Source organism: Ascidiella aspersa, chromosome 9, assembly GCF_963924565.1.
Source record: "Ascidiella aspersa chromosome 9, kaAscAspe10.2, whole genome shotgun sequence".
Lineage (NCBI taxonomy): Eukaryota > Metazoa > Chordata > Ascidiacea > Phlebobranchia > Ascidiidae > Ascidiella > Ascidiella aspersa.
The window spans coordinates 3,154,135-3,172,135 of NC_139455.1; the positions used below are offsets into that span (position 1 = coordinate 3,154,135).

Below are 18,001 nucleotides of genomic sequence, written 5' to 3' on the forward strand. Positions count from 1 at the left end.
AAACCTATATACCACCCTAGTTTAGGACGAGTTACGATATTATCACTTGGTATCGGCTCAACCCTATATACAGTAACACCCTAGTATCGGACAAGTTCCGATATTATCACTTGGTATCGGGTACCAGAAGCGATCCGATATTATCGGACATAGCTATTGGTGAGAGATATGTTTATCTTTTTCAACAACACAGACATACTCGTAATTGACTGGCGGTCATTTATTTGTACAAAGCATTTGCAAAGCATTTCTAACAACACGATATCGACAGCATTGCACACATTAAGGCTACATTTTGAAACACAGTAAAACCAGCGGAACTGTTGCGATAAGTAGAAAAAGTGGAAAACGGAAAGAAAGGTAATTCGTCTTTGTACAAAGGTATAGCAACAACTGCACTCGACTGTGCACGCCATTAATGAATCGAAAAAATGTGCAAAGAATAACGCATATAGTTCAAAAACAGAGACAAGGAAGCGGGATTTCGAAGGGAGTGTTTTCCAACACGCTTTTACATATAAATGTTTCTTTCAAACATTCAAAGATTTAAAAGTTTGATTCTCTAAAAAAATCGCACTTTTGTCAAATTTGAAGGTTGCTTATTCAGACAAGAAGGTTACCTTAACCAATACACTATTCTCAAACCTAAAAGGTTTCCTGAAGAAATAAAGGATTCTCAAAAAGCATGAGGTTATTTCAAGGAATGCACGATTCACAAAGTGTAAAAGTTCTTTGTTTTAGGGTTTTTTAAGCAATACACTATTCTGAAAGCTTAGGGCTTCTATCAAGCAAGGTTTAAAGTTTTGTTTCAAACATTGAGTGACCGTTACATTTAAAAGGTACAAGCCATGCACTATTACAAAAGTTTAAACAATTTCTCTCCAGCATTGCACTATTCGCAAGCTTTTCTGACTTTCTCTCAAAAAAGCACGATTCTCAATTCCCAAGTCTTCCCAAAAATCCTTCACAATTTTCCCTCGTCTAGTATTTCAACTCCTTCGTCGACGCGAACACTTAAAGAAGCGATTTCCCTGTTTGCGTTGTTGTCCTGGCAACAGCCGTTCTTTCGCTCCGCCGCCTTTTTCTCTTCTTCTCTCGCGCTGCTCTTTCTCCCGTTTCTCTCACTCTTCTCCGGCTCCTCCGAGGTGCCTCCTCGTCCTGAGATGCAGGCGAGGTGGTTTCCCAACCACGAGTTGACCGTGTTGGTTCGCTTCAGTTCGCTCGGTTCGTGGTGTTGCTCGCAAGCTGAGGTAAACAAGTTATTTTGAGTGTTGTATACAAATTTTGAGTGTTGCAAACCGAAGTCATTTTGAAATGACTCAAGTGGCATTTGTGAAATAACTTAAGTTCAAGTCAAGTGATTTGTGAAATAACTTCAGTCCGAATCAAGCAATTTATAAAATAACTTAATCTAAATCAAGTCATTTGTAAAAAAAACTTAAGCATAAGTTGTAAAAATAAGTAAAATCAAGTCGTTTGTAAAATAACTTCAGTCTCAGTCAGGTTATTTGTAAAATAACGTAAGTCTGTTAAAAGTTTTAAAAAAAGTTTGATTTTTGTTAATATGTCTGAAAAAGGTTGCACCTTCAGAAAAAGCCGAACGGTTATCAAAAAAGACTATCTTAGTAATATACATTAGTTCAACGATCAAGTTTCATTATATATATCTACGGCGTAGACTTTTTCTTAAAAGTTCGAGTTTTACTATATTTTTTCAAAATTTAATAAGGAACAAACAAAATTACAGCAAAATTACCTTTCACACTAAAAACACGTCATAAAAAACTCGCGCGTGGTGGCGCTAGAGGATACTTTCAACCCTGTTTGTTTTAACTCAATAAATTAAAATAAACAGAGGCCGTAACGTACCACTGCTGCTGCTGAAGTCCTTGGAGGAAGCTTGCGAGCGAAACTGGGATGCACGGATGCTCGTTTTACCGTTTTCCTCTCGTACGCCGTTGGTTGTCTGTTAAGTAAGCGTATGTTTGGTCACTTGCTTGCAGGCGAAGTCGGATTTGGGGCCCGACCGAGTCGGTTTATTTTGTTTGACTCAGATTTGGGGCTCGCGACTTGACGGAGTCGGTTTATTTTGATGGAGTTGAACTCGGGACTCGAGAAAGACTACATAAAATTTCCCGAGTCCCGAGTCTTGTATATAATATTATATATAATATTCAAACTGTTGTTGCAAAAATAATCAACAATAGAAGGTGTTGCAAACGCTTTTGCTTCTTAAAATGTGTTTCTTCATATCTTGTTTAGATGGGCAGTCGTGTTTACTAAGAAATTTAGTGACGTCAGACTATGTTAAAAATCAATAAAGATCTATTCGAAACGTTCTAAGGTGGTACCTACTTCTGTATGGGATTTGATATTCTTACTACGTCTAACTACAACCTCCAGTCATTATGCACTATTGACGTTTGTTTGTCAACTGTCAATCACCTTCGCCATCCCGTTCTTTACTCCGATCGGCTTCCCGTTGGCGTAATGTCCTCTTCTCGCCGTGAAGCTCCTCCTGCTCCCATCCGTGCTCGTTTCCTCCGATCCCCTGGAGCAGGGACACAGGTATCGTCGCATCCGCGGGATTCGGGCCGCGTAGATGATCGGGTTGCACAGGGAATTAAGGATTGCGGGGCTCTGAAGATAAACGACGTATGAGTGTAAATGATGTCCTATGCAGGGTTGACATTTCGCATTTGTGTAATTCAGGGCGAGTGGTGATTGACGTTATCTTGTCTAACTGGCGAATATAAATTTTAAATTTGTTTTGCAGTTTTATAATGACTTAAGTCAATGACGTTACTACTTGACTTAGTGCACTTAATTTGCGTTTTTTAAATGACTTGACTAGACTTAAGTCTTTTTTGACAAAATTACTTGACTTTAATCAAATCTTTCGGACAAACGACTTGACTTAAATAAGTCTTTTCACCTTTTGTGCTGTAATAGCATAGAAAACATTGTGTCCATTTTGTTTGTTTGAGTCTAGTAACGACGTTACGAACTTATTGGTAACATTGCGTGGTTTAGGGTGACGCCGGCGGAAAAACTACCGTAAACAGCTGATGAGTCTACTGCTGGGAAATTTGAAGGAAGTCTGTCACTGTCGCATTATGACAAATAGTTGTGCGTGATTTATTGTTTTTTGCTGTGAACCATGGCCGAAACGTCTGCTCAATGGCGATGTAGTTTTGGTAGCTATATTTTAAAGTAGAATAAGTACTTTTTTTACCTGAACAGAGTTACACCTAACTGTGAACACCTTTACATAACAAAAATTGAATAAAAATGACATGGCGCAACCATTTTACGCATAAAAAGGTTTTTATGCTCCAGTCAAACCACTTCTTTAATCCAGAAGTTCATTAACTGTGTTTTACACCATCCCATCTAGCCCACTATGTCTGAAGAGCGTAAAGCCAGTTTTGCAGGACACTTTTGACAAGAACAAATAAAAGAAAAATATGTGGTTTTAAAAAAAATCGGAAACATTTTTTCACCATATGCTACTCGACCTTTACAATATACTGCTTGCGCCTTATCAATTCCGAGTCCGACTCCGACTCCCCAGCCCTGCTTTTTGGTCTCGCATACTCAACTGTACGCAATTACACGAAACCGGTTATTTTTTCAAAACTACAAACTTACGCGGTGAATTAAACAGCAATCAACTTTGGTGATTCCACTATCCTTACCCACAAACTACATACCATTATAAAGTAATGGTTGATTAACTTTTTGCAGTACACTTTTGATAATAACAATTCGGTAAATGCCATTATATTACTGTCAGTGATCCAATGCTTTGTTCTTCGAACGGTTTCACCTTAGACTCGTTTGGTTCCTTGTGATAGGAGGCACCCACAGGTAGTTAAACGAGCGACCTACACTGTACACTTACTGTTATATCTTCTATTATTATTAAAATTCAGCGATAAAAGAATGTGCTCCGGAAGTATAATTTTGTTACAGCGAAATTCAAAGATGAACGCGGACCCATCCGCAGATCTGACCTGGAAGTCTCGCATACTTGAATAACTGTATCATACATTTATCACACGAATAACTTACTTCTACTCTTCTACTAAACCTCCTTACCATGAGCGCGAAGGTGAAGTTCTCATTCAACTCGAAACTGTCGGGAGTTGCAAAGTCGACGACGTAGAAGAGCAGAAGGGGAGTCCAACAGCAGAAGAAGACAGCCACCACGATCCCTAGGGTCCTCGCGAGACGGAACTCCCGCTTCATGTTGTTGCTCTTGCTCCTCTTGGAGGACACCACCAAGCTCCGGACCTTGCTCGCGTGACGACGCACCTGGAGGAGAGGAGAAGAGTGGGAGGATTAAAGATAAGAAGGATAAAAGTGGGAGAATTGAGAAGAACTAATAGAAGGGGCAGAATTTTGCCTGCTAACCAAGAATGCAGTCGGTTTAAACCAGGGATTCTTAAACTGGGGTTCATGGGCCTAATTGAAACGTTAGTGTATGTTTAAGAAGTAATCAATTTTTCAAAAAAAAAAAAGAGTTTACTTAGAAGTTAAACGGTTTTGAACTGAATGTATTTAGACTCCATTTCAGTTTCACATTTTTTGGACCGGTATATTTTGTATTTTTACGTCAATGTGTGACGTCATTTCTGAAAATTTCATGCCTGCCGTGGTCTACGCAAAGCAAACAAAAATTAGGGTTCCGCAGTAAAAAACGTTCAAGAAACCCCCGTTTAAACAAATGCCGCAAAAACATGGAAAGAGTTTTTTTTTTGAAAATCAGATAAGGGTGTTGTGAGTTTACAATGACATGATAAAAAGGCGGTAGACATATTTTAACTTAACTGTAATGAAATAGTTCTGTCCAGCTTTCGGACTGTGGTGCAACCGACAAAGCGAATTGCGAGACACATACATGTGGAATCGGTGTATATCTGAGATTTAGCCATTTAAAAATCGGTTCGCCCAAAAATTTCACATATTGCTATAGTTACAGTTCGTCGCGAATTTTACCGGTGCGAATATCGAAGCTAACACCTTTTCACGAAACTATTATTCATACAGCCCTATATAGCTGTTCGGAATGCCTATAAAAAAATAAAAACTATGAAGGTTATTTGCATTGAGAGCAAACGTATGGCGTTTTATTTCGTCGGATTATTGTTGAAATTAGCCAAATTAGCTTGTCGTGACGCAGTGTACGTTGCAACTATATCCCTAGTTAAACCTGGAAATGAAGAACAACTTGCTCACGTTTATGTGCTACAAAGCCCAGGGCGGAAACAACAGAAACGCACCGTGATCATTTTTTGCTGTATTTGTTAACAGCTTACGTATACAGGGCGCGCGAAATTTCGCAGACTTTTAACGGTCGTTTATTAACACGCGTTAGGGCGATGTGATGCGAAAAATCCCCCGGAAGGTACAGAGCCAGCGGTTGGTGTAACTAACAGGTAATTATGCCACCACGCAGTTGCACGGTTATGCTTTGGTTGATGCGTATCACGATTTTACCGAGTATCTAAAACCTGGAATGACACCACAACGCCCTAATTAGAAAAACTAATCATTTAGACCCTTTATGACCACCCATATTAATTTGCTGAAAAATGCCTTTTGATCTTTAAGCCGCAATGTTGTAAACAAGTCATTTTGAAATGACTTAAGTTATTCTAAGTCAAATCTATATAAAAAATAATAATTCATGACTAATCCAAGTAGTCAGTTAAGTCCAAGTCAAGTCCCAGTTAAGTCATTATTAGAAGAAGTGAACTCATTTGTGGTCAATTTATGAGCAATAACTTAACTAAAAAATACAAAAACTCAACATATAGCAAGCAAATTGTGCAAAAATTGGCAAATAACCCAATTTATTAAAAACGAATATAGATAGAGCCACTCAATTTTAACCCAAGTCATATGACTGAATGACTTAAGCCTAAGCCAAGTTATTTGTCCAAGCGTCTGAAATCAAGTCAAGTAGTTTAAAACAAGTGACTTAAGTGAAGTCATTGACTTAAGTTTTGGGTGACACATGAACAAAACAACAAACTTAGCCTTAAAATTTGAAACAAATTTGGAACAAACTTACCCTTAAATAGTTATATTCTAAACAAAGCGTCTAAATATGTTCATTTTTTAGTAAAAGTCATTTTATCTGTACAGTTGATGCAATCAATCTTGGTTTGTAAGCTTTGTTGCCTAAACAACGAATGGGTTGATATGTTACCCACATTTTAATGAACTGTTCGTAATCTCTTACCTTTGAAAACAAAATGTAGTAAATCACCCCGATCGAGATCAACATGAAGAGAAAGTAGAAAAAAAGGCCAAACAGAAAGTTTTTCTTGAAACCTGCAAAAATATAGTGGTGTTGCATAAAGTTTGAATGTTGGCAATTGCGCAAAAACACATTGTTTTTGGCGTACAAAAGCAGCCCTAAACTTTGCAATTAGGCATTTTCCCCACAATTTAAAAATTACCTTTTAGGCCTAGTTAAGAGTTTAGCACTTTCCATAGAGCTCATCTGTTAATTTCCAGTTTTATTTGGTCCCGTATAGCAAACACAATCAAGGTAATTGTTGTTTATAAAAAGTTTTTAAAGTAATACTTGGGAATTAAAGAATAACTGCAATGTTATAACTATAAGGCGAATATTTTTTTACTTGTTAAAAAAAGTCAAAAGTTTTATTTGTCAAATATTTGCAAAGTCAAAATAAAAAAAATGAACATAAATCGCAGTGTTAGCATTTTCAATATTAAAAAAAAACGTGTTTTGGGATGCAGTGTATTTATACGAGCCGTGCCATATCACATTCCATACTTTTTGCCAGAAACGATCTTCTCTAGCCATTTGTCAAGGTTTATGGTTTGTTTTTTGGTCTACTCCTGTTAATGTTGCTTAAAGAACGCTATTTTAAAATTCCGACACATAACGCGATCGACCAGGTGAAATGTGGCGATCAAACGGCGCGATTGAAGTGTTGGCCACCCCTGCTTATAGCTTTACTGATTTAATCGAAGTGTCGACTGCACTGCACCCATTTCCCCATTATCAACCACCTCGGTAAATAACAACTAGGTTTATGATTATTGTTACATTCTGATAGACGCCTTGATGTAAACCAACCTTTACAAAACTTGTTTTGATTTAGAAATAATCAAATTCCATTCAGAAGTAGTTATCATTTTGAACGCTTCAAATAACTTTACAAAATTAAAAAAAAATATATAGTCAGCTTTTTGAAATTCGTCGTTCAGTTGTTTTGAAATTTATTTTTCAATTTTATCAAAAAAAATTAGTTTTGATTTGTGTTCAAAGTCATTTTAACCGTATTATATCTTTATTAGAGCAATATACGGAATAAAAAACGCGTGATTAACGACGCCTAGCTCATTTAAATCAATGTATTTCTATCAGGTCAAAATTTTGTCAAAATAATTTTTAGCTTAAAATTTGTCAAAATTTTAATTTTTCAGGTCAAAATTTCCTATTTTTTAGGTCAAAATTTCCTATTTTTTAGGTCAAAATTTCCTATTTTTTAGGTCAAAAAATATTCGGGACTTTGTGTCTGGTTTCTAATTATCGTTACAGAGGGTGAAACAAATCTTGTCGTTCCAGCAGTCGAGTTTCTGAACCGAGTTAGTACGAACTACTCGCTGTTAGTTAGTTCCACACTACTCGTTGTTTTACCTGGCTTTAACTCGAAGCACTCCAAATACTCATTAAGTCTGGACTCGTTACTGGATCTATTTGATATTTTTGCAGAGTAAATAACGTTAACGACTGTGTAGTCCTTTTTAACGTCATAACCGAGCACTTATCGAGTCACGAATTGAATTGCTATATTCATTGCTCGCTACCCGATTTTTGTTCTAACCGGTTGTCTTGCGAGCAGGCGAGTTTATATCCCGAGTTAAAACTCACTTCTCGCTACTCGCTATTTTTGTTTAAAATGGTGCATCGCCCTGATGTTTAAGCATCAAAATCGGCGCTGACCGAGTACTTAATGAGTCAAGACTCGTTACTCGAGCTACTCGTTTTGTATCGAGTTTCTGACTTGAGTAAATAGTAAATACTCACTACTCGCTACTCGCTATTTTTGTTTAAAAGGGCGAACCGTCGTAGAGTTTAAGCTTCAAACTCGATAATAACCGAGTACTTTTTGAGTCACAAATTGCTACTAACTGTAACCTGCTCGATTTTTGCAGAGTACCCACCGTTGACGACTGTGGAGCAAGTCTTGTCATGCGAGCAGTCGAGTCTCTGACCCGAGTAGCACTTGCACTTTCCCACACACGACCCTTCTCCATTGATTAGCATCGGAAGCACTGGGATAAGCGCAACTGTCCAGCACAGCACAATCAGGATCCAAACACGACGCTTCGTCATTATGTTGCTGTATCTGTTGAAGAGTGAAACAACAAAGCACCTATATTAGCACCTATGGTAAGCGTTTTCGGTATATTTGCCAGGTCCTCTAAAACAGCGGTTCTTAACCAGGGGTACACTGTAGCCCTTGGTTGTACGAAGCACCAAAGCAGGGGGTACGACAAGCAGTGTGAAATTGTGCGTTATTTAGGCATATTTGTGATGAATGCGTAATTTACGAAAAGCAACAACAAAAAAGTCATTAGTAAATTGACTGACTGTTCGTTGTAAATATTGTTGAACATATTAAAATGTCAAACATCTATAATGATTGTTATTAGGCGGCGTTTGGTCGTGATTTTGTAGTATATCTGTTGGTCAGTATACAAAAAATAATGTTCTTTTTATTTTGGAAGTCTCAGTTTTATAACTCTTTATATTATACGCCCCTTTCACTGTGTATTTATTAGCAAGCGCGATGCCTGTACCACAACGATACCACTGGGTAAGAGTTTTTGCTATTTTTAGCAAGATACTCTATTAAGAACTTGAATTCTACGCCTCGGTTAAAATTCAATCTGGAACCGAGCTACTTAGGTCAAATCTGCAAAATCGATTAAATTGAAATGTGCAATAGGAATTATTTTCGGGTTATTAGGACGAGATCTGCTTTTGTGCAAACTAGCTTTGTTTATTTTAGAACGTGTTTTTTAGAAAAACATATCAAAAAATGCAACTTGGTTTTGCAATGTCGGAAAGTGTTATATTAATTCGGCATTAGATTGGCACCACTATTCTGTTAACAAGGAATACAACGACTACAGGTTTTATTCTTTGAAACAATTTCAGTCAACCTTTCCAAGTTTTTCTTCTCAAAGCTGTGCTTCCGCAACTATAAGAAACGTGACTTGTAAAAGGTAAAACAAAAACACCTGTATCCGGCAAGGGCATTTAAAGCGATAAAGGATCGTTTGGTGGAAACACCCGCCTAGGGGCTTCGCACGTGTGCGTGATTATTACGTCACAAGAGGCGCAGCGATCGCTCACTGTTTCTATTTGCCTTCCCCTGCTGTCAAATCATAAGAGATTCGGTCTCCTGGCAGTGTTAAAAATACTACATTACATAACGCTGTAAAGCGGGTGTGCGTGTTTGGCTGGGCGACAAAAACAAACTTAAAACGTGGAAGATTGATGGTGGCTGTGTGCCAAAGCAATGTGTGACGTTAGTTTGTTGCTTATACTACCTATATACCAGTAATTTGCCAAAGAGATATTTAGGAACCAAGAGATATTTAGGAACCTTTTGAGTCAAATTCTTTCTCTATTGGTAACTCTTTGTTTAAGATGAGAGCAGGTTTTTCTTTAAGGTTTGGTTTGGGTGACCGCTAAGTAGTTTTAAGAGACCGCAAGTGTTTCATTTCAATACCAAAAAGTTGCAAGTCCAAAATTTGGGAAACCGCTGGAGAAATATGGGGGACCGTTTCGGCCACCTTAAAAAAAAACACTGGATGAGAGTACGGTGAATGAACTGATACTTTCCTGTCTTTTGTGGAGTTGATTATTGTTGTTTTTAAATACATTACAGCAAACCACTTCACAAAAATGCAAAAAGTGGTGCAGCCATATTTTTTTTTAATTCTGGGGGGTGCCGTAAGTCATGTTGGAAACTCTTGGCCTATACAATCTTTTCGAATTTTGTTTTGATTTTAATATTCTCCAATTCAAACGATGACGTCATCGAACTGCCGTCACGTCTTAGAATGTCCGATACGGTATTGTAGTTATTCTTTGTTGACAAAACATCCCAATCGATGCTAAATGACGTTGTTACTATGGTTTAATAGCAAAATTGTTCAAATTACAACGTGCATACCAATACAACACCAGAATCATTACCGTTACCTCGTTAGAATGAACCGAAATCACCCAAGTATCATTTAAACCCCGATACTATAACTTGCTACTAAATATGGGCTGCGAATTGATATTACCAAGCATCCATAGTAACCCTTCGTGATCAAACGGACTGATTGACCTCTTAAGAGTTTATCGAACCTATGCCGATCAGGCACCTTCATTAAGGGCCTAATCGTTTTTAAATGCATTCTCGTGCAAAAAGGTTGATGAAATTCCGCTTAAAGCGTAGGAACCGATTATGTTTTTGTTTTTTTTGATTGCTGCGGGCGTCTTAAGAACTGACTTGCTTTGTTATTGTCATAAACTCAATAAATTTAGGCTTGATTTTTTAGGTTGAAGCGAAACTAGCTATATCTGGCATCCTTTTTGAATTGAAACAAAACAATATAAAAATGCCAACTTAGCAACAATAAATTAAGTCACAACAATATATTTCTGTAAAAAAGGGGTGCGTAAATAACTGATAATGCTGCTATGTTATAACTAAAAAAATCTATGATCTTAATGTCTTTTGTAAAAGATCATGCAAAACCGTGAGTTAAGTGAACTTAAGTCAATTATTTTACTTAGGTCATTGCAACACTGGTATGCGGAACTTTTCACGCGTTACACGACTAACCTTTAGGTTTTCTGTGAAACCACCAATTATTTTGCGTCTAACAAAGGCTAAAAGTAGCATTGTCGTTTGGAGTTCCCCTCTTTAGTAGTCTTATCTGGTCGCTGGAGTTTAAAATTATTAATTAAAGAAATCGTTTTCGTGCCAGTCAACCCTGAAATGGTTTGGGCTGTTTGGCCTCAAGGGGTTGTTCTTCGTTAGGTTTTACCAATTGGAAAGTTTTTTGAATAACGAATTTATAGTTTTCGTGAAGCGTGTGTTAAGCGTAAATTTTTTCGGCACCTTCACAAAAGCAAGCTTTCATTAAAATGATGCTTAAATAATTTTGGATGCGTTGCTACCTTACCCTTACAAACGCTGAGAAGAAAGAACAAATAATTGCTGGAGAATTCACGAACTTCGAACACATGGTAACAACACCGCAAATGTTATCAAAGCGGCATCCATGTTTAAAACTACTGTTGTTTAGTACCTTTAAATGGGTTCCCAACTCTTTACAGTTGATTTGTTATGGTTTATGCAAAAACAACGTTAGTCTGCTAGCTGCAAATCCTGCAACAAGCAAGTGCAGGATTTTAAGCAGAAAATAAAACCCGGTTGTGATATCAATTGTCGCTTAGTGCGCCAGCCGATGAAATATCCGACATTTAAATCGAACAGATAGGACATAGCTTCCCGTCTTGCAACATTACTCTTATTGTTGTTGCTGCTTTTTGCGGCGTCTTGCCTATCGGAAGCTGGCAATCAGCCAAGCTCATCAAACGCCATTTACCACCGGTAAACACAGCTCTAAATAATGATAAATGTTGACCAGAAAACACACCAGCCCACAGCTTTCGAGCTGTTGGCTTTCTGTGGCTTTCAAGCAAATATCCCATGCTTAGGATGGCATTAGGAAACCAATACCAGATATTATGGGCAATAAATGTACGGTTCTTGCTGCAACACCAATTGGTTAAGTTACTTTTTTTTGACGAATTCTGTTTCAGGTGGAAATTACTGTGTTGAGGCGCAAGCCTAGGAGTCTACAACGCCTTACTTATTTTATTGTTGGATTGGCACCGATACCGCATATAGTATCGATATTCGTCCGATACTATGCATCACTTGGTATCGTGTCCGAGCTGATAATGTTAGGCACCTTTAGCTCAGTTTACCTCGGGTCATAACTGTAGATGCCTTTTGTCTTCTAGCCTAAATATTCTGAAATATTTTTACCCGGCGGTAAAGCTAATCATTTTAACTCTAAATCAAGTTATGACACAATAACCTTGAAAAACCGCACATGGAAGTTTTAATTTCATGTATTTTACTTGTTAGAGCCTTGTGATGACATCAGTTAGTATCATGAAAGCAAAAATTCTGACTAAAATATCGGGCCGATGAGATGTAAAGTATCGGATATCACTTTTGATTCTAGTTAACCACACTAGTTAACAATTTGAATAAATTAAGCTCATCCTACCAAATTACCTTACTTTCTGTTGTATCCAACACTTACTTTCTGTTGTATCCAACACTTACTTTCTGTTGTATCCAATAAAGCATAGGCGGTCGGCTGCAATGACCAGTAGAAAGTTGACCGACGCGTTGAAACACACGCTGGTGCTGGCAGTCAGTATGACCCAGGCATGGGTGGTCAGCTGGTACTGACCAATGCTGACCGCACTAAAGGCCAACAGAGCCAGGGCTAATAGTATGTCGCAAGAAGCAAGGCTGGCGATGAAAACGAAGGCTGGCTTGCGGTAGGTGGACTTGGGGCCTAAGAAAAAAGAGATACAAAGTGTTGGTAGAGTTTGTCGTGATATTGATTGACAGTTGGGCTGGACTGTGGGTTCAGAGTTGGGACTGGGGACTCGACGGAGTCTGTTAAATTTGCTGGAGTCGGACTCGGGACTCGGAACTCCAGTAAACCTACTCGGATCACAGTTCGATGTGCGCCTGCGCAGTATCAAATTCCACAATTAATAAAACTTCCAATCTTGTTAGCGTAAAGGTTAACTGTGGAGTTGATGAATGAATTGTATGACACTCATATGGGTGGATTGTTGAATATTCACCTTCTTTTAGTTACGTAAATGGGTGAACACAGGCAGTAGAGTCGGACTCGCACATTTAGCCGGAGTCAACCTCGGGAGTTGGACTGTTTTTTTTAACCGATTTCGCAGCCCTACAGCTGGCTACTGTGAGCGGCTTGTAATACAATTATACCGGCACCTTGAAGGATTTCTTTTGTAATTATATCATTAGTTTGTAATGTCAGTTGGTTTACGAAATGTCCATTTAATTATATGCAGTGTTTTAGGCGACACGTGACCAAGTCAAGTCATTTGTAGATTAAGAAGAGAAAAAAATACAGAGGGGCGTTTGAGGTATTGTTGTTCTTGAAGTTCTGCGAAAGGCTTTACCAAGGCAAGATTTTGTATATAATGTAACCAGACAAAAAAGTTGATATATGCATTCACAAAACTACTTTAAAATGGTTTTACAAAAAAAGGCTATAGATAACAGTTGTGCACATATTTGTTTGAACGTTTCAAGTTTAAGTAAATTGTTTTTTCGATACGACCAATTGTCTCGCGTAGACGCGTATCCACCAAAATTGCACTACAAAATTATCACCGGTTGCTAATTAAGCACGTAACACCAACTGTACGAAATATCCCAAACAATAAAAATCAACGAACGAAAACCGATTCGTCCTTAGTAAAATCAAAGGTAAAAACACGAAATCGAACAGAAATGTTTTTTTTCTGACGTGAGCGCGCGTATTAATCATATACAAGACAATAGAGCATTGTGACGCAAAGTCGAATCACAGGTTTTTTTTTGGGGGGGGGGGGGGAGTGACGTGTACAAACCCTCCCTTCCCCAGAATCAAGCGGAAATAAAAAAAAAACAAAAAAAACGAAAGCTTATGAACCACACGATTGCAACGGTTACAAATGTTTTGCAGCCTTCATCGGGGTAATTGGGGTATTTTGCTTGTGACGTCACGTGATTTTGTGACGTAGGGCAACGCGTGTTTGTGTCACGTGGTTGACCGGCTGGTCTTTCGTCGTGCTTGTATGTAAACAAACATTGTAAACATTTGTTGTATTTAAAGCAACGTGTAACGTCGCTATGATGAGCGCTTAGCTGATTTTGTATTGTTTTAACTGTTCGACACAGATCGGATACTTTAATCTGATATTCTGTCCTTTTTTATTCTATCTAGACCCTAGACACTAGTTGCCCAAGTCAAGTCTCCGTCAAGTCATTATTAGCGCAATATAACTTCAAGTCAAGTCATTGACTAAAAATAAGAACGTTAAATTATTAAAATTGGTAAAACCTTATAAACTTTATACTCATATATATGATTTACCCTGTATTTCCGTTATGGGGCACTCCCGACTTTTTTTCGCCCAGCATCAAAAAATAAATAAATAAATAAAAGTATGATCTATATAAATAAAAGTAAGTCCGACATATACACCACAAACAAAATATAAAGTTAGTTTCCATTTAAATATAGCCTATATACTCATTTAAAAGATTAACCTAGACCTTCCGTTATACAGCACTCCAGACAGATTTATTCGCATGGTATTAATTAGCAAAAACAACAAAATAACTCCACTTACCACCAACAACCACTGACACCACTATTGAGTTGAGTAAGAGTATCAGAACGGCCATTATGAACTGGATTGCGATGGCGCCTGCCGAGTTCTCGAAGTTGAAGCAAATGCCTTCGGTTGAATTGGACGGGAAAGTTCCGTTCCGCATCAAATCTAAGGACGACATCAGAGACGTGTTAATGTATATAACATATAAAAAAACAACAACAAAAAAAAAAAATCTCTGCTGTTCTAATTGATATGCTCCGGCCATATTGCACATGGATTTGTTTCTTCTTATACTTTGTGTATTTTAATATCAGCGAAAAAATAAACAATACTTACTTCCTTAGACAACACCGCTTTTTAAATCTCATCTAAATAAGAAGTTAATATTATGTTTTAAAATATATAATCTTCAGAAAAACTAATTCAGATGAAACCGCTTGAAATCAAATCTCAATACGGAATATACGAATTTTTTTTAATTGTACCTTTTTATTGTTGGATCAGATCGAAGCCAATACACTTTTAGTCATACAGTATCGATAGGCGTCTGATATGGATTGCATCGGTGACAATTTGATACGAATTTGTTTTCGGGTTTTAAGTCACAATTTGAACGCGGTCATTTCTTCGTTGATATCTATTTTACTAAAATCACAACTCAATTGACTTAATGGATTAATCACCATGACTACCATGGGTACTATAGTGGATTGGTAATTAAAAGATTTTGTAGAACAATCTAATTTTGTACAGCGTCAAGTGTTTTTCGCAAGCTTTACATCTTTCAAAAACATTTAGATCCATTTTAGGGGGAAAACTATTTTACATGAATCTAAATGGATCGGCATGTCACTGTATAGCAGTAACATTGTTTACAAATTGCATCATACGGACCTATCACGATAAAAGATAAATACGTTATAATTAAACAGGTCAGCAAAGCAGATGGGTACATTGCAATAAAAATACTTTGCACAGCTGCACCTACCGTCCATTACGCTGTTCATTTCCGGCGTCTCAGTCATTTTGCTCGTTCGTATACGTTTCGTATAGGCTACGTTTGGTTTCTTGTTTGAAGCAATTTATGTCCAGCACCAACAAAAAAACGCATCAACAGCAATCAGCGGCTAACGCGTCTTTCCCTAGATTTTCTGCGAAGCAAAGCAAGGTGTGATGATCGGTTTATTGAGCGAGCGAAGTCCGGTTAATCATCGCTGGGCGTGTGTTTTGCGATTAAGCGGTTATGAGGGGGTAGGGGGGGGTGACTGACGTGTGTTTTCGATTCGTACATACAGTATGTGAGCTGAGTCATACCGAAAACAAAAGGCCTGCTCAAAGGGATTGTACACCCCTCAAAGTCGGTCGTTACAACAAAAGGGTCATAAAACATACAAATTTGAAAAAAAAAATCTCGGAAATTCAGTTTTGAAAATTAACACAGTAACCTCATAAATGTTTTTACAAATTGGCCTCGAGTACACAATACGGTCAAAATATTTCATGCTGAAATGCGCATCGAATAATCAAGCCCTTTAAAAACAACTGAAAAAGTTTCCACAAAATATGACCTTCATAATGGAGGCCTAATTAAGCTGCCCTAATTAATCAACCTTTATGACAAAAAATACCAATACATTTTCGCCTTATACGCGCACATAAAGCAATTGGTTGTCTGCGAATCGCCCAATATCGGTTTACCATTTAATTGGGCTGCCCACTTAATTGGCGTTTGAAAACAATAGGCGCATAAAAGGGTCAAAGTGGTTAAACACCAGGATTTGGCAGAATTTATCGCCAACGGGACACAACCACGAACGGAAAATAATTGACCAAATGTTGAGACCAAGGTGGGATAAGGCATGACGTAATGCTCAGTGCAGCTACTAGCAACGATAAAAAAATATTTTATGTATTTTTTAGACATGTATTGACCTAAGGGGAATAAGTATAATATTACTGGACCCGTACCCTAACTCATATAAATTGCTGCAGTTAACATTACGTCATGGCTTATCCTGCCGGGGACATACTTTCAATTACCTTATCCTGCCTAACATTTGGTCAAAAGTATTTACCATGAAAAACAAACCATATTTAAAAAAAGCAGTAAGGTTTGGTTTTAACATAAACAAAGCTATTTGGCCTTGTCAATTCAAAAATAATCTAAAATTTTAAATGATTTTAACTTGCACTTACCACTGGCTAACTCAATCTTTCAAGTTATTTAAAAAAACACCTTTTTTTTAAAAAGCTTACTATTTGTAGCTAATACGCTGTACTGTGACCTAGGCGCTAAAACAAATTTCGACATTTTTTACTTCTACCCAAGGATCATAAACTTTGACTTAACATTTTTAGCTTCCGATCTTTTTCACAACCGGGGCGTTTTAGATATTAGGTCGTCCTCTGCATTTAAATTTGTCGCTCAAAACTCTCTTTAAGTAACTGCAACCTGCCTTACCGCTGTAGTGACTCTATAGGTCTGTTTATAGCGATAATATTCTAGTTATATTCTAAACGCGCCTTCTTCCCGTGCTCGTATCATTTGTACTTCCTCTTTTTGTCAGATACAGCCCTGTCTCTCGCTAACGCCAGAACTATCCTCTCTGGTCCTCTTGCTTCCGTTCAATTCTGCGGCTTTTTATATGAAATAAACAAGCTAACAGTACACTTTGTAATTTTAATCAACAGCTTACTGGAAATTGTAATTCTTAACCATCGTTTTGACAACCTATGCAAATCGCATCTTTCATGTGATACCAGAGGAGCTGTTTTTGATTGATGTTACAATGCTTGGTAGCAAGTCTATATGTAATACACTTAGTGATATTATTCAAACACAGCCCCTCTGGTATTTGTAATTCATAACCAACGTTCCGACAACCTATGCAGACCTTTGTCAGGGTGAATGACACCGAAAGCTCGTATTAATATTACTATGCTTGGTAGCAACACTTGATATATATGATACACTTAGTAGTCGGCAATCCACATATAAGATCCCCACACCGCTACCTAAAAGGAATTACAGCCACCTTTTACGCCGCCTTATAAAGGCTGAGAAAAAGGTGCTCGCCTATATCTTGCAAGACTGCCCTGGGTCGGTTATTTTGGACGGGGAACGTTGGCCCCACTAAACAACAGCAAAAGCGCCCGGCCGTGTCACAAATTGTCGTTTTGCGCACTTCCGCGCCAAAGCAGAATGATGCCCCTCGACTTTGCACGACTAAACAACACGATTGAAATCTTTACTCTCATTTTTTTTGCAAAATCCCCACAAAATGTAGCCTATACTTGTGTAACAGGTACCCACAGGGAAGATTTAGCGGTTGTAAGCGATTCCTTGCTTTGTCTTCAAATATCGGTGGTCACCAAGGTTTAACCTTAAAACATCTTGCAATAACTGTATAGTGAGATGTTATTATCATCACACTTGTTTTTAAGTCGCTGCTGCGAGTTAAAGTTAGTTTAAGTTAAATCAGAGCTAATTATTTTGTC

At 37.8% G+C, this 18,001-nt stretch overlaps 1 protein-coding gene across 1 annotated transcript; it reads right to left on the bottom strand.

The window, feature by feature from the left end:
• Nucleotides 1–964: 964 nt before the first annotated feature.
• LOC146131913 (cannabinoid receptor 2-like) lies at nucleotides 965–15,533 on the bottom strand. The gene is made up of 9 exons (XM_083397130.1): nucleotides 15,492–15,533; nucleotides 14,519–14,668; nucleotides 12,417–12,654; nucleotides 8,209–8,393; nucleotides 6,251–6,342; nucleotides 4,102–4,317; nucleotides 2,446–2,640; nucleotides 1,870–1,966; nucleotides 965–1,245 (listed from the first exon to the last, which is right to left on the bottom strand). The coding sequence occupies exons 1-9, from the start codon at nucleotides 15,526–15,528 to the stop codon at nucleotides 965–967; spliced, it is 1,491 nt and encodes a 496-aa protein (XP_083253256.1). The 5' UTR covers nucleotides 15,529–15,533.
• Nucleotides 15,534–18,001: the final 2,468 nt, after the last annotated feature.